At 34.7% G+C, this 25,789-nt stretch overlaps 2 protein-coding genes and 1 long non-coding RNA gene across 5 annotated transcripts in view; 1 reads left to right on the forward strand and 2 right to left on the reverse strand.

The window, feature by feature from the left end:
• Nucleotides 1–261: 261 nt before the first annotated feature.
• Nucleotides 262–6,877, reverse strand: LOC138336106 (universal stress protein Sll1388-like). 3 transcript variants are annotated; one of them, XM_069285410.1, is made up of 4 exons: nucleotides 6,710–6,876; nucleotides 5,660–5,721; nucleotides 4,024–4,121; nucleotides 262–3,642 (listed from the first exon to the last, which is right to left on the reverse strand). In XM_069285410.1, the coding sequence occupies exons 1-4, from the start codon at nucleotides 6,808–6,810 to the stop codon at nucleotides 3,433–3,435; spliced, it is 471 nt and encodes a 156-aa protein (XP_069141511.1). In that variant the 5' UTR covers nucleotides 6,811–6,876; the 3' UTR covers nucleotides 262–3,432. The 3 variants fall into 3 exon arrangements, with proteins under 3 accessions (XP_069141511.1, XP_069141510.1, XP_069141512.1); XM_069285409.1 differs by having other exon boundaries at nucleotides 5,660–5,743; nucleotides 6,696–6,869; XM_069285411.1 differs by lacking the exon at nucleotides 5,660–5,721 and having other exon boundaries at nucleotides 6,696–6,877.
• Nucleotides 6,878–10,072: 3,195 nt separating this feature from the next.
• LOC138304605 (uncharacterized) lies at nucleotides 10,073–10,849 on the forward strand. Its single transcript, XR_011205605.1, has 3 exons — nucleotides 10,073–10,248; nucleotides 10,365–10,490; nucleotides 10,750–10,849. It is a non-coding gene; the product is annotated as an uncharacterized lncRNA (long non-coding RNA).
• A 3,770-nt stretch (nucleotides 10,850–14,619) lies between these two features.
• The window catches only part of LOC138336108 (universal stress protein in QAH/OAS sulfhydrylase 3'region-like), a 60,240-nt gene continuing 49,070 nt past the window's right edge, over nucleotides 14,620–25,789 (reverse strand). The window contains exons 2-4 of the mRNA XM_069285412.1: nucleotides 18,057–18,152; nucleotides 17,085–17,191; nucleotides 14,620–16,204 (exon numbers count right to left, since the gene is read on the reverse strand). Coding sequence (XP_069141513.1) covers nucleotides 16,007–16,204; nucleotides 17,085–17,191; nucleotides 18,057–18,152 — 401 coding nt within the window. The 3' untranslated portion in view covers nucleotides 14,620–16,006. The remainder of the gene's footprint in view (nucleotides 16,205–17,084; nucleotides 17,192–18,056; nucleotides 18,153–25,789) is intronic.

Below are 25,789 nucleotides of genomic sequence, written 5' to 3' on the forward strand. Positions count from 1 at the left end.
TATGCTACGGCACGAATTAGATTATTTCTGAAAAGACCTACAATAATGCTACAAGTGTCCAGAAATGCAGGGACATGAATCCTGATAAGTATTGGAGGGAATTCGGCAGGGAATAACATTGCATTCACATTGTTTGAACCCTGAATTCGCCTCTGTGGGATTATAACGATGAATGGTTTATATTGGTATACCTTACTGGAAGTCCAATAAAGGCACAATATGTCAATTATTTTGCGAATTCATGACGGTTCAACACATTAATTGTCATAAAACTTTTATTATTCATATTCAAACACTCGTTTAACAATATCTGTCAAGTTTTGGATTCAGATTCAAATGAAAATAAGTTAAACAAAAATTAAGATATATTTTCGCAAATGAAAGATATGCATGACATTGTAAATGTAATTAATGTACATATGGGTTTGCAGGGAATGAATACAGAATAGGAGAGATAACGTTTCGACAATGGTATTAAGGATCTGCTGTGGTGAAGTCAAATTTTTCTAATGACTGAGGTTTTTTTTCTAATATAGATTTTTGGAAATTTGTTATTTTTCAGCATTTCATGCTAAAAATTCAGATAACTTTATCTTCACGAAAATGTAAATATTTAAAATCAACAAGTAATAATTCCACACTTCCACAATTGCTGATTATTTTATCTCTATGAACCTAATCCCCACCCTATAAGGATGTTACCATTGCAATATGAGAGCAGCAACAGTTAACTTGATTTAGGTAAGCATGGTGTTGCACCATTAAGTAGAAATATTGAAGTAAAAAGGTGAAATTTCACCTCTCTACAAAGTTTAAGAAATAAACCTTTCCAATATGGCCGCCAAATTGGTCATTTCTTAACATTTGTGTATAATAATTCTACAAGCAATAGAAGTCTGATGTTTTGTCATATGTTATATATGGCAACCTGATAAAAACTAAGCAAATAAGTTTTTGAAAATCATAAAAGCTCTTTGATTAATGATCAAACGAGACTTCAACGAGACTGAAACTTCACCAGAAACGATCCTTTATTTCGTTTTGAGGGTAAAAAAACCCTAAAAAACATATTTATGGAAACACTATTCATATTAATATATATATGAGTACGGGAAGTAAAGATCTTCTTTCTGCAGATTATCATATGCTAAACGATAACCACAGGTCAAACAATCTTTTTTTTATTAAATGAACGCAGGAATGATTGCCCGACAACATCTCTTTCCAGATTCAAGCACTCTAACAGCCTTCCTTTAGATGATTACATTTCAGATGATCACTCCTAATTAATGCTCACATGTCTTAAAACCTTTCCGTACCAATGCTCACAGTTTGGATGATATCTCGTCATCAATTCTCACACTTCAGATCTCTTATTACAAATGATCACACTTCAGAGGATCTATTCGTAAAAATGTTCACATTTCTGATGGTCTCTCCTTATAAATGCACACACTTAAGATAGTCTCTCCTTATAAATGCACACACTTAAGATAGTATCTCCTTATAAATGCACACACTTCAGATAGTCTCTCCTAATAGATGCACACACTTCAGCAGTATCTCTTAATTAATACATACACTTAAGATAGTCTCTCCAAATTAATGCACATGCTTCAGTTGGCTTCTTCTGATTAATGCTCACATTTCAGATGGTAACTCTTAAATAATGCTCACACTTCAGATGGTCTCTCCTAAATAATGCTAACACTTCAGATGGTCTCTCCTAATTAATTCACACACTTCAGATGGTCTCTCCTAAATAATGCACACACTTTAGATGGTCTCTCCTAAATAATGCACAACACTTCAGATGGTCTCTCCTAAATAATGCTAACACTTCAGATGGTCTCTCCTAATTAATTCACACACTTCAGATGGTCTCTCCTAAATAATGCACACACTTCAGATGGTCTCTCCTAAATAATGCACACACTTCAGATGGTCTCTCCTAATTAATGCACACACTTCAGATAGTCTCTCCTAAATAATGCACACACTTCAGATGGTCTCTCCTAATTAATGCACACACTTCAGATGGTCTCTCCTAATTAATGCAATGCTTCAGATGGCTTCTTCTGATTAATGCAGACATTTCAGATGGTCTCTCCTATATAATGCTCACACTTCAGATGGCCTCTCCTAATTAATTCACACACTTCAGATGGTCTCTCCTAAATAATGCACACACTTTAGATAGTCTCTCCTAAATAATGCACAACACTTCAGATGGTCTCTCGTAATAAATGCACACACTTCAGATAGTCTCTCCTAAATAATGCACACACTTCAGATGGTCCTTCCTAATTAATGCACACACTTCAGATGGTCTCTCCAAAATAATGCACACACTTCAGATGGTATATCCTAATTAATTCTCACATTTCAGATGGTCTCTCCTTATAAATGCACACACTTCAGATAGTCTTTCCTAAATAATGCACAACACTTCAGATGGTCTCTCCTAATTAATGCACACACTTCAGATAGTCTTTCCTAATTAATGCACACACTTCAGATGGTCCTTCCTAAATAATGCACACACTTCAGATGGTCTCTCCTAATTAATGCACACACTTCAGATAGTCTCTCCTAATTAATGCACACACTTCAGATGGTCTCTCCTAAATAATGCACACACTTCAGATGGTCTCTCCTAATTAATGCACACACTTCAGATGGTCTCTCCTAAATAATGCACACACTTCAGATGGTCTCCCTAAATAATGCACACACTTCAGATGATCTCTCCTTATTCATGCACATGCTTCAATTGGCCTCTCCTAATTAATGCACACACTTCAGATGGTCTCTCCTAATTAATGCTCACATTTCAGATGGTCTCTCCTAATTAATGCTCACACTTCAGATGGTCTCTCCTAAATAATGCTCACATTTCAGATGGCCTCTCCTAATTAATACACACACTTCAGATGGTCTCTCCTAATAAATGCAATGCTTCAGTTGGCTTCTTCTGATTAATGCAGACATTTCAGATGGTCTCTCCTAAATAATGCACACACTTCAGATGGTCTCTCCAAAATAATGCACACATTTCAGATGGTCTCTCCTAAATAATGCACACACCTCAGATGGTGTCTCCTAGTTAATGCACACACTTCAGATGGTCTCTCCTAAATAATGTACACACTTCAGATGGTCTCTCCCAATAAATGCACACACTTCAGATGGTCTCTCCTAATTAATGCACACACTTCAGATGGTCTCTCCTAAATAATGCACACACTTCAAATGGTCTCTCCTAAATAATGCACACACTTCAGATGTTCTCTCCTAAATAAGGCTCACGTTTCAGATTATCTCTCCTTATTATTGACACACTTCAAATAGTCTTTTCTAATTAATTCACACACTTAAGATGGTCCTTCCTAATTAATGCACACACTTCAGATGATCTCGCTGTATAAATGCTCACACTTCGGACGATGTCTCTCTGCAGATGATAACGGGAATATGTGCGTGGTGTACTATGTAATTGCTGACACTCCCCAGGAAAGCTCTTTTTAGTGTCCCGTGACCACGTGATCCAGTGACCAGTACGTCAGCGTTAAGCTCCTCTACGGCATTAAGGATAGCCTTCCCTGGTGTCTTGTCCGATACGGGCTTGATTTCTCCCATCAACTTCAATAACAACAATCAATTAGAGTTATCTTTCTCCTTTCAATCTAACATTACTTATTGCTATGCTCTGGAAAAGTTATAGCTAATTCGAAACTAAAGATACCATTAGACCTAAGTCTGTTAATAAAAAGCTTGGGGACCAGTTTTATAAAGTAAGTAATAATGCAAAAGTTTAAACAGCTGTCAATTACTTTTTCTGATAAATGTATTTAAGAATCTAAGAATAACAGAACTAATGTGCGTACCTACAATGTTTTTATGCTTTTCTAAAGACGACACCATTATCTGTATAGAAGTCGTTAGAACTACAGTATTTTAGCTACAAATAACAATGACACTTAAGATCACATTCAAAATTACTTCTTAAGATTGGATAAATACCTTGAAATCAGAAAGAAGTTGTTGAAATGAGTCTAATTTCTCCTTTAGTTTTGTTCGTTCGTCTATGTCCGTCTTTGAGTTTCCCTCCTTCTCGCTATCTTTATTGACGAGTAAGATAAAAACACAAGCTTAATATTCACTCAAAATCTAACGCTGGATTGAGTTCAAAGACAAACGAAAAATAACTGTAGGAAATCTATAAACCAGAGTGATCTACCCTTAAACTACGGTAGAGGTTTGGATTTGTGATCTGCATACATTGTATTTTGAAATACAACATTGGATTACGTTCAGAAAACTGCCCAATTTTGTGAACATATGGTAACGAGGATGTAAGAATATGAAACTGGAGTGGGAGCCCTTCTGCGAAAGGGAAATATACGATATTTTACTGTAACAATAATTGTTTTTAAGATTAGAATATGTGGAACGGAGTAGTCTCCCTTTTACTTATTTTATATGAGAGTTGTCTCCTCTGATAAATTGACTGGAAATTTAAGTTGAATACACTATTTAGAAGAAAATACTAATTCGTCTGCTCCTGTTTTTGATACAGAAAAAAACCCATTTGTCAGCGGTGGTGCATCTTTGATTTATTCAGTAACTTTTTATAAATAAATGATTTTTTAAAGTTTAAGAAACAACAAGAAAACCTTTGTTTATACTGAAATCAAATGTTCATCATGGATTTAATGTTTTCACAAATAACTATCTATCTAAATGGGAATGTTTTCAAGAAATACACAGGAGGTAATTAATGGTTATGTTTAAAGGGAGAAATATTTGGCCACAAACATCCTTGGGTGAAGAGGAACAGAACTTGTATAAATTTTGGCTCTGACCCAATTATTAAAGGGAGATAGCTCATGATGGATTATTCATAAAAGGGAGATAATTCATAATGGTTAGAAAAGGGAGATAATTCATAGGATGAGACTAAGGTGGCAGTGTAAGTAGATTTGAAAAATTCTGCAAAATCAAGTGAAGGCTTTAATTATGTACACACAGCTTTTTAACCGTAAATGACATCTATATAAAAGTATACAGTATATATATTAAATCTACACAATATTTGCAATTGTTATGCAGAGTTCATTTTTGGACAGGTATGCTTTTAGTGGTTTTGTGAGCCTGTAAAAACCATGGTAACCTAATTTGTGTTTTTTTGAGAAAAAAAAATACAAAAAAATGGGATTTTCAGCCAAAAATTTACACCCCCTCTAGGAGATTTTTTTCCCTTGAACACAGTTTAAAACTAAGCATCACTGCCGTGATAGCGGAACTGAGCCTTTTTCGACATAGGTATAGCATTAAACTTTTGAGCAATCTTACCTCGTACCCCGGCTATCAATTTCTGCTGCTACAATATTGAGTTTCTTAAACGCACATTCGGATGCCCTCTAAACCATTAATCTCGAACCCATTTTGGGGGATTTCTTAATCCAAATGTGAAGCCTGCATATAATTCTCTAGATTGAATTCACCAATTTTAGGACATATACATTTTTTATTTTTTTATGCATATAATAAAACAGGGGCTTTCTGCTTAATAAAAATCTCACCCATGGCTATTCGGTCTTACTGTACACTGCTACCTAATATCGATATTTCATGATAATAAGGGGAGGTAACTTACTTGCGAGGAGTTTGGCATGGTGATGTTCCATAGCATAAACCAGAATTATCCTATCGTCCTGTCTGTAAACATTCGCAACATACCCTGTGATTAAAATGATAAAATTGAAATGATTTTTTTTGGTCTTTCACGTCATCGGATATTGTAATTTAAGAACTTGCTAGGATGAAGTGGCTAGGGTAAACTGGATTACCAGGGGAAAAAACTACGAGTGGTATCTAACAATTTTTCCACACCGTTCTCGAGACTTAACAAAGTTTTTTTGTACAGTTATCACAAGTCAACTCCATGCAACATTTTGCTAAAACTACTAGTACTAGTATTTGATTGAAGAGATAAGACCATTGATCAGTTTATTGTCAATTTCTTGTTTTACAAGCAAATTAAATGATTTTAGACTGTGTATTTTTTTTTACTTTGGGATCATGTGATTAACTCATATCAATCAAAGAAATGTGCAAGTCGCCAATAAAACATTAGTGATGTTTTTATGGTGGCATATAGGCTCTTGACTTATTTTTAAAGATTACTCGATTTGACCTTGAGTTATAAGACGCTTCAAGCCAAGAATACCATCTCGGAGATATAAGTGATGTACATTCGCTTTTATCTATGATTTCACAAACCAAAATGATATTGAGAATAATGCTTAAATATATGTTGTTTTACTGTGTGCATTAGTAACCATAAGGTTCAATTTGATGAGTTTAATACAACATAGCCATATATATTTTTCTACAAATATGTGGTTTATATACTTCACGTCAGTAAAGATAAACAAATAATTTCAGATAATATACCGCATCTCCCTGCAAAGGAACATATTCACATTAAGTGCTGCTGCACTTGCACTATCACGATTTTTGAGGTTATAGAAATTTATCTCGTGACTTTATCTTCCAGAGCTTATAGCCAATATCGTTTAAATGATAAGCAACAATATCCAAAATACGTTCATAGGCGGAATGGGTCGCGTTCATTTTTTAACAAGGACACAAATTGATAAGAAAAATCGTACTTTATCAACCCGACTTACATTTTAGGGCGTACCTTGCTGGTTCACTTCCGTCCATGGCGATAACAACCTTTCGCCATTTATTATTAGAAGACAGATTTTCGGTTGAGGAGGCGTCTGCTCTAAATTTCAGCATAATGTATATTCAAGAAGTCACACTTACTATGTGTTAAGATGAACTAATGTTTTGTAACTATTATACACCACGAAGTTTTAATTTCCGGACAAAAGCAGGAAGTGGGTCATTATAACGTAAACATGTGTAGCGACATGTATACTAGGTATTCCAAACATCTTAAGTGTCTCGACTAAGGCTTGGTTTATCGTCATGTATTGAGGAATACTATAATTAAACGATTTATAACACATTTCGTTTATGATAGAACCATTTGTGAACGTGATACAAGAAGGATGAGACATAAGCATCAAAATAATCCGTCATTTCGCAATATTATTCGGTTGACAAGGCGTACCCTTGTACATACATATATCGTATAACGATATCGCAGACATATTTATATATTGAATGTGACAGACAACAGTAATGGAGTAGGCATTCACCCCATCATTTCTACTCACTGTTATTATTAATTGTTGTAAAAAACAGGAAATGTTAGACATTATACAATCCTTTAGAAATGGATATATACGATTGTAAAACAAACAGTATTGCGATAAGTAAAATAATTTGACACCAGATACAACATATCTAAGCCATCTCCATAACCAAAGCATATGTCAAGGTAAGGAATATATATATTCTGTTCGGTCAACACATATCCTTAATGAATATGTGTTATGAAACATCGGTTATATTTCCTTCACCTGGTTGACGCCACGACACATCAGCGGCATCGTTACCAGTAAACAAGTATTGGCTTCGATCCATAAAAGCTAAGTGGGCTACGCGGAATCTTAACCCATTGATTGGACAGAATATAGAAATTAAACAATGATATGATGATATTGTTTAGCAATTTTAATTGTTCTGTTGAAAGCCATTTTATAATTTGTGAGCTTGTGTTAGTGCATAGGTATTTAGCACGCTGATAAGTCAAAGACCCAATATAGACTTAAATATATTAGTCTATAGTGGGTCTTTGACTTATTAGCGTGCTAAATACCTATTGTTAGTGCAAGGTAGCCAGGTCTAGTACAGACGAACAGTTTTGATAATACTTTTGCTACCAACAAAATAAAAAGGGTTTTATGCAGAGATTGCTAAGCTCAGAGAAAAGGCAAAGAAAATATTGAACTTAATCTCATATGTTTCTATGGTTTTCTATGTTCCGTTTTCATTCCGCTTTTAGTTTAAACTGTCATTGCTACGTCGCTTGAGGCGTAGCAGTTAGAATCGGATGCAAATCACGCCATCTTGCAGGATAGCCATGTATCAAGAACGCTTGAATCAGATGGATGTTTGGTGTGTTACAAGCACTACCTTTTGAAGTAATATTAAAACGAATTACGGAAACAGACTTTAATCTGTCCGGATTCGGACGCCATCTTCTTGATAAAGCATGGTCACATGTGCGGTTGCACCCGTTAATTAGATTTCGGTGTAGAACAAGCATTCGTGGTAAAAGTATTCTGAATAAGGATTTTCTAGAAATTAATCGGGCATTTTAATAAAATCTGGTTCCATTTACAGATCTGTAGTAGTATTATATTAGTAGATTAATTCATAGAAAATCCTTATTCAGAATACTTTTACCACGAATGCTTGTTCTACACCGAATCTGAACGGATGCAAACGCACATATGACAATGCTTTATTAGGAATATGGCGTCCGAATCCGGACAGATTCAACTCTGTTTCCGTTATTCGTTATAATATTACTTCAACGGGCAATGCTTGTAACACACTGAATATCCGTTTGATTCAAGCGTTCATCCTGCAAGATGGCGTGATTTGCATACGATTCAAGCGGCGTAGCAATTATAAGCTAAAATCCGAATGCAATTAATTACTTTGCATCCATCCGAATAAATTAATTCATGTCATTGTGTATAAACTCCTAATAAATGTTTGAAGGGGAAACATGGGAAGGGATTTCCGGTAAAAGACTATACTTTTTAAATCCTGTTTAAAACTCGGTCAAACTAGACACGGAAATAATAACAAACTACTTTAATACCACTTAGAACAAATGTTAGATTATGTTAAAAAAACAAAAATTGAAGTGGACAGACTGAATCTTATTTTTTCTTACTTTAAATCCATTTGGTTTCATGTTTCCGTATTTGGCATATCACCAACTCTGACAGACCACATCGAATGATTTCATAACATAATCGATTAATAACATGACTAAGGTATATGTTGGCATATCTCGTTATGCTTTAGGGTTTTCTCTGGTGAGGCGTTAGTATCGTCAAAGTCTTAATCTAGTAAATCATTATCAAAGGGTTTTATTGTGGATTTAAACACAAACAAAAATGTCTCCATTTGTAGCGTGTTGTATAAAATAAGGGTCACCAAGAAACACACGGGCATTAACGGTCACATGAGTTCGGATACAGAATGAAACAATATTAGCCTATCAGGCTCTTGATATCAGTCTTTGATTTTATCAATTTGATCTTTTAATCCATGAAGAGTATTTGAGTCCATTTCATTTGTGAATTCAGGAAGATCAAGTCATGTCATTTTTTTTGTTTTACAAAAACTTTAATATGGCTGTGTAGATTCTTTAGAAGACAACATATTGCTCCATTTCAAAATCTGGCATCAAACTTCAGGCCAGTGTGCTTGATTTTTCGCCCACTACAATATTGGTTTTTTTTCAGTCATGATTTCCCCTTCAAATCCTTAATACTTTCCAGTGAACCCTCAACTTTTTTACAACAGAAATGGAATTGGTGTCACTGAAAATATTACTGCACTGGTAATTTCGGTGAAAAGGGGGCAAAATAGGGACTTTCAACAAAATATAAGAACCACGTTTTCGTAAGGGCCGTCTAAATAATTTAGTTCTCAAAGTGGTTATATAAAACGAGTGACACGTTTGCCTACATTACAAACACTCTTGAACCAAGGTTAAAACGATATTATGACGACACTGACATCTCGCCAGGATCATTAAGCATATAAAATTTGCAGTATGTAGCATGTACTTTTCTCGCGTTATTACCTTATTACATTTAATTGCGAAACCACTCAATAAAACATAATAATTCAGTCTGTCCATTTGAATGAAGGTTTTACATAATTTAACATTTTGTCTTGCCCCAATTTATTTGAAAATAGTTTGTTGTTGTATCCATCTATAGCTTTGACCGAGTTAAAAAGAGGATTTTAAAGTTTTCCATCGGAAATCCCTTCTCATGTTTCCCCGTCAAAGTTTTTAGTGAAATTTTATAACATGGAATTAATTACTCGAGCAATTTATCAGGGTGAATTCTAGTTAAATTAATTATTTGCGGTTTTCTTAGCTTATAAATACGAACATTAAGGACTGCAGCGCTACCACAGTAGAAGTAACAATACATTGGAAGATGAACAGCAAAGTGTTATTTATTATTCTGCTCGTAACCATGACCCTGGTGTGCCTTCGTGTCGACCAGGTAGATGGTAAGTTTATAAATATTTACTTAGTATTATATAATATGCTACATAACACATGCTAATGGCGGTATAGAACAATGTAATACTTTGTTTTATAAATAAGTTTTGTATATGTGTTTCAGGCCTAGTCAGCTGTAGAAGAGGTTTATGTCAATTAGGGTGCATTAAGAACGAACGACGTGTCGGAAATTGTCGTCTCGCTGGAATACGGGCAATGTGCTGTGCTCCAAGTAACGGATGATAATGTGGTATGGAATTTAAAGTGTGGTCGTATCTTATACACCCATTTGTTCCATTGATTTGTCATTTCACAGCAAACGATATGCCACTGTATTTTTTTAATATTATATTAGTATATTCATTATATTGATATTGTAAATGTGTTTTGATATACGGGTATATTTCTAAAATTTGAAAATTCCATATAATTCCCTCCTGCATGATTTGATGAGCATTTTTTGGGATAAAGAGATAATAAAGTAATTGTTTGTTTTACCTCCCTTTAAGGCTATGAAGACACAAACGGAACATGTTTATCCAAACTGGATTCAATCTTTGTGATCTCTTTAATGTCTATTGTGCCACCAGTAAATGTTATTTCTACAAATATTCGTTACTTGTTTTATTAAAATGCCTTTTATTTTTCGATTGCAATTGCTTTATAGTGCAAAACCAAGAAATTTTCATTTATATTATTTCCTGTCATTCTCGCCTTCATTATCCGAGTTTAATCTCACTGTTAGAAGTAGATCAGCAACTTCTAGTTACAAACTGTATGTACATGCAAGTAAATTCACTTATATGTTATCATGGGATGATTTGTAGTCATTGTGTTATACAACTGAGGATATGTATAAAATATTACGACAATAGGAAAACCAAACGTTGCCATCATGGTATATGTAATATACACAGTATATACACAGACCTACAAACTGCGACTTGATAACATTTCATAAACTCGTAACAGAAATCATCCCGAATCCTGCTGACAGGTCGATAGAGAGGCGTCATGCAAAATTGACGGAATTCATTTCAACTATCTAGCTTTAATTGTTGCCTTTCGTCAAATGACTCGATTCTCATTGCTGGTGCTAAATCCTAGAAAATGATAAATGACTATATTTGCAGATTAAAAAATCATCCATTTTTGTTTTGCTGCAAAAATCTAACTGAAGCATTGTATTACGTCATTCGCGATCCTGTCGTCACATCATTCACGAAACACATGATAACAGAGGTTGACCTTCGAAGAGAAATACTTCACAACTTCTATAATTAGTCAAATATAAGTGGTGTCAACAATAACAGACCAAAACCCAACGGTATGATTTAGACATATTCCCAATTGTTGTCAACCACTTTCTGACCGGATCTTATAGACTGCAGGAGTCACTTCAAACACAACTAATGTTAGACAGTACCATACATAGCAATAAGGAAGTCCAGATACCTAAAAAAATAGGAATGCTAGGGATTAATGACCAGCATTTCTTCAATGTTCAATACTAGGCCTAAACGAAGAGGACGTGTGATGATTTTAACAGATTTATCATCAATTACGGCACAGAATATCCAGATACTAGCGAAAAAACTTCGTGAAATATTATCTTACCGGCAAAATTAGTCATCCGCGTAATGAGGTACATAATCAACTTCCGACACTAGTCTGTAGCAGCTAAATTGATTGAATCATTATCATAATGTTCACAGCGAAATTCTGATAAGGAGATACAGATTATGTAATTTCCATTTGTGTTTGCACAATATGTCGTTGTCGATTGAAGGAATTTTCCTTGAAGATGCCCAACCGCCAACAAAGCATAAAGGATACTCACCATTTGAACAATAGTTGGTATTTAATGGTGTACAAGTATGTCTTATTAAAACAAAAAATGATATAAGCTAATTTATTTTGCTTTTAATGCATGCGCAATCAGTACTTAATTCCATATAAGAAATAGTGACACAGATTTTTTTCGGGATGCAATTATAATTATTTTTGATATTTTTATCTCGAAGCAAAATGGGAAGTTTATATGTTTCAATGGTGGTAATGGTGTTAAGTAAGTAACTTTTGTAATTGAAGAAAAATACCAATTCGTCTGCTTCTGTTTTTGATAGAGAAAAAGTACCATGGAGCACCTTTAAATAGCTTTAGTCAAAACTTGTGTAAAAGTACGACAAAAAATCTCGGTCGTTTGCATATGTGACATTCCTTTGAATACATGGTTTCTGCGAGAGTAACACTATTTAGAAGAAACCTAGATCTAGATCTACATCCTTTTCAAACTGAATGACCAGTCCATATATACAGCTAAATGATAAAGATTTATGATAGGCCATGTGATTTTTATTACATGTATTTGAGTAAATATTACATTGTACCTTGAATATACTTTTTTATGTTATGAAGATATATTTACAATGAGCAACATCTGTTTCTGTATTGATAAACTATTTTTGGACAGATCTGTTTATTTCCTAATAACTTGAGTGCAGAACGTGACCCGATTCGATGCGTATGAATACCTGTAAACATTGGCGGACTTCCTTTGACATTCCACAACATCACGTGCCAATCTTTACAAATAACACATATACGAGACAATCGGAGACATAAAATAAAACACATTTATTTTTGAATGTGTTATTGCTATTTGACACGAATAAAATAACTGAAATATGAGAACTATCTTTTGTGACGTCATGGAAAAAAATGGCGGGATTAAGTTGTCAGTCAGCGGCGCGCTTTTTTGAATGACTGTTGTGCATGGATCATCATGACGGTAGTATAATTTTGACGGCGAATAACACAGGTAAATGATTGCATCTGAGGGTTTGTTAATTTTATTTTTTAAAGGAAACATTGTTAATATAAGGATTAACCTCTTTCTCTGCTAAGTTCATGAGGTGATGAACCAAATGGAGCAGTCGGTAAATTTTAAAGCGTTTACGCAATTTACTTCGTGTTCCATGGGGTTTATCATCTCATAACCTAAGTAAGAGGTTAATCCGTAAATAGCACAAAAAATCTTAGTGTCATCTAAATAATGATAAGAATACACTCAGATTTTTGTGTTATATCTCCATAACATAAAATATATTCAAATTAATCCTTATTATTCAATTTTTTTGTAGAAATTAGCATGACGTTAACTCAGCCCACCAGAAGCGACGTTTCAAACGGCGACGCCGTTTTTTTTCCTTTTTGGGCTGATAAAATAAATTTTAAGCCAATACTCGTTACAAGCAAAATTGAAATATTGCCTGATTAAGATAATAGCAAATATAATTAACAAATTGACACGATATACATTAATGTCAACAGATCATGTACATTGTTATGTAAATAATTAACTTAAAGTTTCAGCGCCGACGTATACTTTAGATTGTTATTCTACACCAGCTGATATAGATCGTCCATTAATTGAAAATGAATTTTGAAAGTACGTTTTTTATTAATAATGCAGAAATATGTAGACAAAATTTTCCAATCTACTATAATTACAGAAACTTCTGTTATTTTCTACATCGTCACCGGAACTTTGATAGGTACAGCATCATTGATCCGTAAACCAGGACAGTCATCAAAAGCGAAATACTTGTACTACTAACATGTTTAAGAATATCTGTATTTCGTTTTTTTTTTATTTTCACGCAAAATTTTCGATAATGAGATGACGTCAAGAATAAAAGATGGCAAATTACAAACACATACTGCTGTTTACAGCGTTATGATATATTGATTTAACGATAAAATGTTTTATTGTAATTGTGCATGTTTTTATACTGTTGTGGCATTTTCAATTGCTGTTCATTTTGTTAGAGCTGGGCTCAATTTCAAGAACATTCCTTCAACTCAAGAAATTCCTTAACTTAGATTCCCCGTAGGAATGCATTATAGATTCTAATAAAGGCTCCTTAACTTAAGATTTTTTCTTAACGTCTCAAACATTTTATCCTTAAAAGGAATTTTCGTGAAACTGGGTCACGGACACCCAGTTGGTTTATACATTTTCATACATTCTGTTTTTTAAAGAGTTGTCTGAATGTTTTTCTTGAGCACTAGGTTTTCGCATAATCTGATGTAGATGAATAATCCTTTTTTGGAAAACCAATCTTGGTAGCATGTGTAATATCAGGCTGATATGGCAAATGTGCCATAAAATTGGAGACTATCAATTTATTAATTACAATCCAATCCTATCAGTTTGTGACTTCTACCTTTTGCTGTTGTACGGACTAGCAAAGATGGTAATGTAGCAGAATAGATTTATAGGCACAGTGTTGTTCAACACAGAAAAGAACCAGCCACGTGGAAATGGGCTCACTATAATCTACATCGAAACAACAGCAATTACGAAAACACAAGGGTAATTAAGGAAACATGTTTATTATATTCACGTGACATGCTCACAACCAATCATACAAGTTGAGGAACATTTCAATCATGACAAATTTATTTTCATAGACAAGATTATACAGTACAAGAATGTAAATCATCAATTATTATTTAAAATATAAAGTGACGTGAAAAATCGTTGCTTAATTCTCGTTGAAGAGAAAGATGACGTTTCTTTTTGTTTGAGGCCAATGTGTTGGTTTGAATAGAAATTATACAAGAAGAGGTTGCTGGATATGGAATTTATTTCACACGAGTGAGTTAAAAGGTAAAATTAAAAAAAAAACATATTACTTACGAGTGTGTAATACATTCCATGTTCGACAACCACGAATCGTGTGCCCTGTTTCTAACACAATTATATCAACTGTGTGCTGATAGGAATATTACCAGATTAAGACAGACATATAATGCCGACAAATGCAAATTATATGTAGTGATATTTTCATCAACAAAACAACACTTATTTATACTTATAATTTTATATACAATCAATTGATATAGAATTTCGTATCTTAGTTAGGATTGACAAGTATCACTTATTCCATAGAACTGCTCCATAATGTACTTGTCGAAATGTATTCACGAATGTTGCCATATTCTTCCCGCCAAATAATCACCAAACCTTTGTATGTAAGTTCATTTCCGGTGCAGTTTCAAATCTTCATACGACAAAACAAAACATTTACTATTAATATGTCGGGTCGATTGCACATGTGAGGTTTAACAATCACCTGAGGGGTTTTGTTATCATTGATACATATTTACGACACCTCATGATTGACAATACATGCTATTTCATATTTCTTGCAACACTTCAATTGATCATTATGCATCCACTCTCTTTTTCTGAATAATACATACATACACGTCCATAATATACAGGTATAAAGTGAAATGTGATCTCTTCGGAAAACCTCGTCCATCGGGTTTCATATTGATGCTGCTCGTTTTGCTGTTTTAGTCTCGTTCAACCAGACCCTTGTTGGCTTCGCATGCTACACCAGACAGACAATGTATAGCATTAAGCGTCTGCTTGAACGAGACTTCGCTTTCCACTGACTCTTCCACCGACAAGATATAGAGACGACTTTTTCTCCAATAAAATATTGTTCTCGAGAATCGACACAATCAATCACTCAAGTGACGCAATATACGCAGAAAATGAATAATCAAGGCAATCTTCTTTAATAAATGACCAACTATTCCGTATTTAAATATGCCGGGATAGAAACGAGCAGCACAAATGATGTGGCTAGAATGCATCCCGAGGTGTTCCGATAGGCGCGATCTATTTACAGGTAGGACACACGCACTCTGAAAAGAAGAGGTGTTCCGAGCGTTAGCGAAGAGGTGTGTTTAAGGCTTGTGGCACACGATGACTGGCACCGGACTGTGGTGAAGGATGTAGTCACTGACGCTGCCTAGGAAAGTACGACGGATAGATCCCATCCCCCGGGTCCCCGTCACTATAAGGGCCGCATGGTTCTCCACAGCGGCCTTGATAATCCCCTCCCCCGGACTACTTGCGTGGGCACTCTTTACTGATCCAGCTAGCTAAAAACATGAAAAAAGGAACAACCGTCAGGTTTCCCGTGAATAAATGAGCAGTCTAAAATAAACCTCAGATGTTTTTGATTTTCCATTTTTATACAGTAGCATGCATTCCCTTCTTTCCTCGATCATGATGGGAAATCTTTCAGTTAATCATTGAAGTCAATATATTTTTAATATGAACAGAGTATGAACGTAACTTTATCTGCAAATTGTGTGAATCCGCATCGGATTGTCTTCGGAAGCTTTATGGATGCCTTGGCAAGATATTCATGATAAAAGAGTGCACATTGTCATGTACTTGCATGTATTCATGGCAATTGGGATTTGTTAATGGTCTAGGCAGACCGACTTCTGTATGTGAACCAATTGACCTTTTCAGTTTTTGCTTTACATTTCTATTTTGACAACAGGTGTGTTGTCTATATGGTTACATTTAATTGAATTTAGTATAATCATTTTAAAATAGGCGAGCACTGGATTCAATCGATAAAACGGCTAAATTCAAAGGAAGAAAATAAGTCAATAAGATCTTTTGATCCTAAGGCAGTAAAAGACCAAACTGAAAAATATCTTGCAATTTTAAAAAACGGTGCGAAGAGAAAAATGAATCTCATCAATAAAACAAACCGAAAGAAAGACAAGGTCTTGTAAGGATTTAAAAAATAAAACGAACTATAGAATATTGGAGATAGTATACGACTTTTGAAAAGTTTGAATGTGACTACTCCTTTAATGATGTAGCTAAAGCTAAGTAAAAATAAGCCGAAGAAGTTGTTTAACTATTATCGATGATGGTCCATTAGTGAATATAACGACAGTTATAGTAACCCTCGAAGTATCTAGGAAGGTTTCCACAGAACAAAGCTTGGATGAGAAATACCTGTCTTTCCTTGAGGAGCTGAGCAAATTCCTCGAGTTTGTGTGTGATCTTTCGTTTCTCATCCTCCAGTAAGGTAAACAGAACGTCTTTATTAAAGGTGTACGGAGCTGTAACAAGGGAAATAGTAACATTACACATGTAGCTTCATTTACACGAGTCCCATTGTCTTTTTCCGATATTCCAGTGTGAGTTGGAGTTGAGAAATTAAAGATTCTGTGCATCAGTACGATTATAAGGAAAGTAAAATAGTAAAAACGAGATCTTGGAGTATTTGTTTGGAGATTGAACTAAATATGATAGCATTTTATTTTTTAAACCAGTTTTCAAAAGAATAGTTGACCTATTTATTCGATGTTTCTTTCAACATGAAATCGCAAAACATTTATATGGAGTCGGGGTACAGACCAGCTATGTCAGTGCGGTTGTCTCATAATACCTTTATGGTAGCAGGCTTCAGAAAATGTAGAGTATAACCTCCCTTGTTGGCATAGGTAGTAATTATATCTTAGAACAATAGTAGTTTTATACATTGCAAGTGTAAGATTAAAAATTGAAGAAATGTGACCCGCCTCTGATCTCTCCGTTTTATATTGGCAAATATATTTCACCGTATCCCCCCCCCCCCCCCATTTATGTCTTTATCTTTATATATATATATGAACACGTCTGTAATAGTATATTTTATTATCATTTCATATTTGAATAAAAGCATGAGGAAAATGCTTTCTAAAGTGTGACAACTTCTGTCTACCTAATCCCCGTTTTTGAATTTTAGGAATAAACTAAGCGTCTATATCATAAACACTTTGGTTACACAGTCTGTACATATATGTAGTATAGCCTAATTATACGAGTTACTAGTAAAATCAAGCTAACTATTCAAACAACTACATATAATTTTAACATCTGAAAAATGACAAGTATACGTATGTCGGCTATTAGATATATACTTCTGCGCTCTCCCATACTTACACGAGTACCACTGCTGATTATGTAGAATCTCGTTGAGTTCCACAGCATGTACGAGGATTATGTTATCTGTTGGCTTGTGGACATTCTTCACGTACCCTGAAACATAGAAATACAAAAATAACTATCTCAATCTTATGACCATATTTTTTAACTTTACAGTTATGTAAACCTTATGTTCGCGTACGCATTTTTTGCCTTCGTCAGTTTCAACATATTCGAGAATATTTTTTTTAAACATTCCTGATGAAGGGTTATACAGTATATTTACGATTTGTTATAATTTTGATACAATTATCCGCGAAATATTTAAATTCGCGTTTTAGATGTCTAATAATAATAATAAATTTTATTTATTGAGGATGGATTTACATGTTAACCCAAAGGCTTATCTATCTCACAAAATTATGCGGAATTGTTTATCTCATGAAAATAAAGTGGATTACAATAATCAATGTACCCAAACATAGTTACCCCCCATTGTATCATAATAAAAAATGTCCAAAGTTACAGTAACTCAGAAACCTTTCAGTTATGTTTGAGGACTGTAAGAGTATCAATGGGGAAAAAACATCGACCAACGTTCAGTTCATCACGGCTCCAAGCATTAACTTGAATTATGACCAATAGATGGAGTGTTTGTTACCATTCCAGAAATGCCAAAGCTTAAAAAACGAGATGTTAGTTGTGCTTCAGATATGTTTAGAAAGTAATTTGATACCATAATAAAAAAAGTAAAATATTTCAATAATCAATAAACATGTGAGAAGCAGCACAATTGATTACCGATTCCTTGAAAAGATAATGGGAAATAAATTTTTTGGTTTGGAATGCTGACGATGTATACACACGTTAACACAATTGACATGAAACGGTCGGTAAAGGTGACAGATCTATAATTTGTCTTTAGGAATTGGTATCTTTCCGCCGCTACCGTGACATTGGGGAATCTGCTGGGATAGAAAAGACAAGTCTCTATTTTAATCTACAGTAAATAAGACAAATGAGTTTATTACCCTAACACACTTCAAAATAGGCATGCAGGAGTACATCTGAGCTGGCAGTTTCTATTGACGGTACAGTTCTACCGCGGATACTGATGTATGAAGGGTTGTCTTATATCTAACACAGGCAAATAAAGGGTTGTTTCACATTGAATATTGCTCATGCTTTAGGAAAGGTTGTCTCATACTGGTATATATCATATGACCTGATATACGAAGGATGGTTTTATATTTAACATACATAGATGTATGCCTTGATGTATGAAGAGAGGTTTCTTATCTAACATAAGTCCTGCTATGCGAGGAGCTGTTTCATAATCAACACAACTCCCGTTTTTGGAATGGTCGTTTGTTTCACATCTAGCCTATGCTTTACGAAAAAAAGTTTCAGACTGAAAACAGGTCCTACTTTACGATGTGTGGTTATAACCAAAGGTTCCGCTTTACCAAGGTCAATGTGACAGTAATCAGCATGTAATGAGGATGGGTTATTATCTAGTACAGATCCTAGTGTACTATTTACCAGCCAAACCTAATGTATGGATAATGATGACCTTATCCACGACAATGGTTTATAAACGACCCTACATTGAAGTCAATAGATATATAATTTGTTGAAAGTTTTCCCCAGCATAGTCTGTCTCGATGTAGATGGAATGGACACTTTGTTTATGTGAAAACACGAATCAATTGACGCTGTAAGTGACGATACGATGCTTAACATTTTCCCTGTCGCGATCAAACATTAAAAAAAGGTTTTGCAAGCATTAAGTTTACATTGTATTAGTATTTTTTTTTACAATAAATCTCTGAAATGATCCATATTGCAACGCTGACATTTTCACCACATGACGTTATTTTTCAAATTAATCTATAAACATGCCTGAGTCATTGTATGTCAATTCTTGCAACATGTTTGAAAAGTATTGTAAGTTGGCCATCGTGTTATAAAAGACGACTAAACATGGGCTAATAGTTATTCAGCGTCCATTTCTTTGACAAAGATTCTGTCCTCTGGCCTAAACATTCTGCTCCGGCTTAGTGCTTAGAATTAATGGAGTTGAACAATTGGTTTGCCGGTTGTTAGTATAATGTGACCGGGTGGGTGTGTTGTTTTGTGTCTTTGGCATATGTCATTAAGATAGTACATTGTAAAACATAAATACCACTACCACATCAACACACTTTTCATCAACTAAGCGCATGTAAAAATGGAATGTGAATGTGAACTCTAGTCGGGTCATCTCAAAATTACATAAACAACCAGGTCAACGATACAGTCGGGAGATGCAATATATGTCAACGCGCTGGCGAAGTGAAAGGTTAAACTCCGTGTACAACGACATTGTTTTCGATACAAAGGTAACAATTTTCTTTTTGATTGCTATAATGTTTTAAGTAATTTCGACTCATAGAATAACTCGACTCACAAAAGTTTGTGGTTAAATAACTAGTTTAATGTAAGAGAACAATTCAGACGGAACGATTTGTTCGACACATCCAAAACCTCGACTCAATGAAGTTACTTAGTTGATAAAAATGTCTAATGGGACGTTAAGACTTTATCAACCAACAAATCAACCACTAAAGAGACAAACAAAAGTGGTCTTTATCACACAGGTTAAATTGTGTTGCGGGGTCATTTGGAATGCCAAGAAAGTGATCTTATTATGCAAGTGATACAGGTGGTCGCTTATGTAGGTCTATATATATATAGCTCATCCCACTTTATGTCGCTAATATTATCGTCATTGACATCATCGTACTCTTCTCTAATTCATGGGAAGACACAGACTTAACAGGTTTCCTGTTAGGATCACAAGATTCTTTCCTGAAAATATATTGTAATCCTTCCTAAGTCTACAGACAGAACCAGTAAATCTGTTATAGAATTGATTCCACTGAATCAACATTTCCGGATTCAATAAATCCGGCTGCTACAGCATCCAACTCGGTAATTGTAATGTCACCTGTCACACCGAGTAAAAGTAAACCATTTGATATTTGTACCCCAAAGGTCAAATGAAGGCTTGGGTTTTTCAAATAGAATTACTGAAGATGTTATATAGATTAAATTGTAGACGGGGTGAACATGCCAAAGACATATCCACTTTGGTGACAAATTAAAAGGATGTGGCAGCTAGAGGTAAGAGGGAAGATAGAGTCTAGTCTTCGCCTAATAGGGTAGGCTTGACGTATGATTTGATTTTATCACATGTACTCTTAGAGACTAACTTTAACAAAAAGTGTTATTTTTTCTCTTCTCATTTTTGCACGGTTTACAAGAAAGGTGCAAGACCCAGGGCCTCCGGAGGATAGACTCGCCGCGTCATCATCGACAACATCACTTTTGGCTTTGAGTTATGTCCCCTGGCTGCCATATACCATATAGGGATTGGATTTCGTTTTTATGTTAACCATGCTTGTATGGAGCAATTCCTCTAAGAATACATTCTATGGGGCGCGTTACTATGTACGTACAAGATACTATCTTGTACGTACAAGATACTAAGTTGTACGTACAAGATACTAACTTGTACGTACAAGATAAATTAAATTATATAGTGGCCCTAATACGCCGCCGTACTATATTTACACTCACACGACTTTTTTATTTATATTTTATGCAATAAAATCGTCATTTTAAAGTGACGTAATTATTCAATAAAAGTCGGTCAAAAGTGGGAGGAGCTTACTTAATTGAACAGCGAATGATGACGCTTCACGTAAGGTAGAATTGTTCATCCGCAACGACAAAAAAGTTCAATATTTTAGTGTAAAATAAACATGACAAACAAAGTGAATTTCAGAAATAATTTTATTTAATCAGATCAGAACTTAAAATAGGTATTCAATTTTGCTAAAAGTTCATACATAGCGTAATAACATAAAGTATCTGTTCTCAGCCACATGTGTGAACTCGGTGACCTATTGTGCAGCGAGGCGAGGCTGACGCACGCTTACACACTGGAGTTTTCCGAAGTTATCAAAACACCAGTGTTCAAGTAGCTAAATTTGTTTGAGATTGTCGTCTGACTTGACGATATTACATCCTTCGGAGCCATGTTATTATATAATCTACACTGGAACAACTTCACTTGTGTTCGATGGATACAATGTATTTATGGTGACGCGTAACTGTCAACACGTGGTTACTAGCGGTGCATGTTTTATAATACACATGATTAAATTCCCAAAGAACAAAGACAAGAGAATATGTTTATAACTGACCTAGCTCTGTCAGAGGGTCTTACGCCCGCCAACCCCAAAGACTCGATCGTAGGACACAGACACAAAGGTAATGTTTACATTTGACATCCATCATTTTTAACAAAAATGAAAGCACTGCACGTCGCCCCGGTCGGGATATTTTTTCCCGTTTCTTTATACAATTGTTAATTTTAAATATGTTTGTATCATATATATAAATATAAAACATATATATATTGTTTACATTTTTCCAAAATTCTATGAAAAACAACAATATACACGTATTGCGTAATGTTGCGTCAAAATGTAAACAAAAAAAAGTAGCCCCTGTATGTTGCATAGAACATTTTCATACGCAAGTTCAAAGTTCAATGTTACCATGCAGTTATGGTAAACAAAATCGGCTAGTACTTACGTATAGTGATCAAGCCAAGCAAGTGTAAATATAGTCTATAAAATGGAAGTTTCTGCTCTTGCTCAGTGCTTATAAAGAGGATGAGTAAAGAAGTGACCGGGGAGGGGGGGGGTTGGTAATTTCAGTGGGATAGCACTATGAAAAGGGCAAGGGTCCTAATATCACAAGGAGACACAACACGATTATACCTCCAAAAGCATACAAACATTCACATATGGACCACATTGCATACAAGGGATGCCATCCTTTAATGGCCTTAGTTGTTGATGGTCTAACTATCCAATCAACCAACTCACCAACCACCCACGCATATAAATCGGTCAAGCTACCATCACTATCTATCACTAATTGTGACACCATAAGGCACTGCAAAAAGGAGTCAAACTTCTGATGTCATATCTAAAATAATCATAGAGATCCATCGGGTAATATAACGAGGTAAGGTAAACTAAGAAGCATAAGCGTACAGAGTGTGTACACAAAGGCCGATGGAGCAATAGTCAAGAGGAATCGGGCCTATACCAAACGTTACTTAATAATTCAATAATGCTTTGAGACATTTCAATGTACTATTGGATTGGATTGGTAAGATTTCCTTTACTTATAGAAATTAGACCTCTGATTTGGCGTCAGAAATTCTGTAGGATGGAAGTCGTTTGGTGCTTTATTACTCCACCGAATATGTATATATTTGCGTTGCTTGTGCTTTATTCATCCTCACGATTTGCTTTACTTGTGTGTTATTTGCTTTACTTGTGGTGGTGAATGAGTTTTCAGACATTAACTGTATAATTTATGGTATAACGAAGCGAGAACAGTCAGTGACGTTGCGAAATTATGCGGAGATTGGGCGCCGAGTATCGATGGGACTTTTTCCGAGTACAATGTAGCTAATGAATCATCATCTACACAGCCAATATTTCCTAACCTGAAATTGACCTGAAATTGACCAGAATTTCTGGTTAAAATTTTGACCTGAAATTGACCTGAAAGGAGCAGAACAGTCAATTTCAGGTTAAAAAACTAACCTGAATTTCACCTGAAATTGACCTGAATTTCACATTAAAATTTGCTGAGGTCAAATTCTGGTCAATTTCTGGTCAAATTCATGTGAAATTCTGGTCAATTTCAGGTTAGTTTTTTAACCTGAAATTGACCTCAAATTATATTCTGGTCAATTTCATGTGAAATTCTGGTCAATTTCAGGTTAGACTTTTAACCTGAAATTGACCTCAATTTTCTGAGGTCATTTTCAGGTGAAATTCTGGTTAAATTCATATGAAATTCTGGTCAATTTCAGGTTAGATTTTTAACCTGAAATTGACTTTTCTGCTCCTTTCAGGTCAATTTGACCAGAAAAAATCTTGACCAGAAATTGACCTGAATTTCAGGTCAATTTCAGGTCAAGTTTTCTTCTGGTCATTTTCAGGTCAATTTTACTGGCAATGACCTGGTAAATGGTTCACTTGCATCACTGTAGTTCTAGAATTGTACCCATTTCTGAGCATATCAGGTGTTGCAATCACACTGCTGAGGAATGTTTGGTGATTTTGGTCATTTGTATCAAGATATTTTGGAAAGGAAACAGTCTTTTACAGTTGAAGAATATTAATCAAAATGTGACCATTGAATTGTTTTTATTTTTCATAACATTTTCAACTTTACTGACCATAAGGAATGAGTGTGACCACCCAAAAGTAGCAGAGGCGGCTTAACTACTTCTAAACCATGAACTTCGTGGATATAAAAGACCGCATCCAGTTCATAGCAAGGAGCTTATGGCCCTAAACATTCCAAATGATCAGGTCACGAGGCTACTAGGTTGCAGCATCCGTACATGTTTATAACCTCCTTCGACATGTACAGTCGGGTAATGCTACCATCAGGAGACAACCTAGCGAAGTCTTATAAGAAATTACAGAATATAAATCAATTGTCTGACAAAAAGGTCACATTTTAACAAGTATTCTTCACCATAAGATATTGTTTAAGTTTTATATACATATGTACATGTACATGTAGATATACGTACATGTTGTAAATACATTTATCTATTAAAAGAAGAAATGACAATCACAGATTGTTTTGTCACTTCATGATAGCTTTAAACGATTCACATTCAAAGAGGTTCACCTTCTTCAACTATTTTTTTTCTAGGAACTTCGACTTTAGTGGGTCGATTTTTTTCGTAGAGGATCTGTTACACAGCCTAGAACCCTCCTCCCCTCCCTCCCCCTCCCCATCCCTAGGAAAACAATGACAAAGTCTGTTTTCTGCTTTATGTTATTTATCTTCCAAAAGTCCTTTACTTGATCTTCTTGCCACTGCAATCCCTGAAATGTAAAAGAGAAACATTTACATTCCAACTGCACATGATCTACAAGTTATTTAGCTGAATCTACGGACATAAAGTCAAACTGCATGTAATATACTGGAGATGGCATACTGTGTTAACACTTTCATTAGAAGTCGGAATCATATTGTACACTGTTCTAGAAATAAAGAACACTTTGTCATCAAATGCATTGGTTTTTTCCCTCTAAAATAGTCATAGTAAGATAAAAAAAATGTTCGAGTTTCTCCTAACATTTTTTGGGTTATATATACAAAATATCAGATGACTCAGCATTACCAGTGTTTAATTAAATTAAATTTAAAAAGTTTCAGGAAAAATCATATACTGTGCTCACTCTATGGATAGAATTTTGGGCATTTTGCTAATAGAAGACACTAATTGCTAAAATAAAAATAATCATTTTAGCATTTTTTACTAAGCCATTTTTTTGGCTGAAGAACGAGAATAAATTTGTAGTTTCATTTTTTTTCATTCTAAATACCTGAGCTATCAAATCCATATGATTCAAGATGGAATTTAAGTTCCTAAACATTTGTCATTCCAAGTGTTACACTGAAAAAATAATGGCCTGGTTATGGCCTTGAGGAATAAAGGGAGGGATATGTGGAAGATTATGAAAATATCATGTTCTTTTACTATTTTCTTAGTTTACTTTTAGCAATTTAAAGCATTGCAAATTTTGCCCTATGCGCTATTGTAGATATCGTAATGTTAAAAAGACAAATAAGTGACTTTGTTGGGCACTAGGTGT

The sequence above is a fragment of the Argopecten irradians genome, chromosome 12 (genome assembly GCF_041381155.1).
Source record: "Argopecten irradians isolate NY chromosome 12, Ai_NY, whole genome shotgun sequence".
Classification (NCBI taxonomy): domain Eukaryota; kingdom Metazoa; phylum Mollusca; class Bivalvia; order Pectinida; family Pectinidae; genus Argopecten; species Argopecten irradians.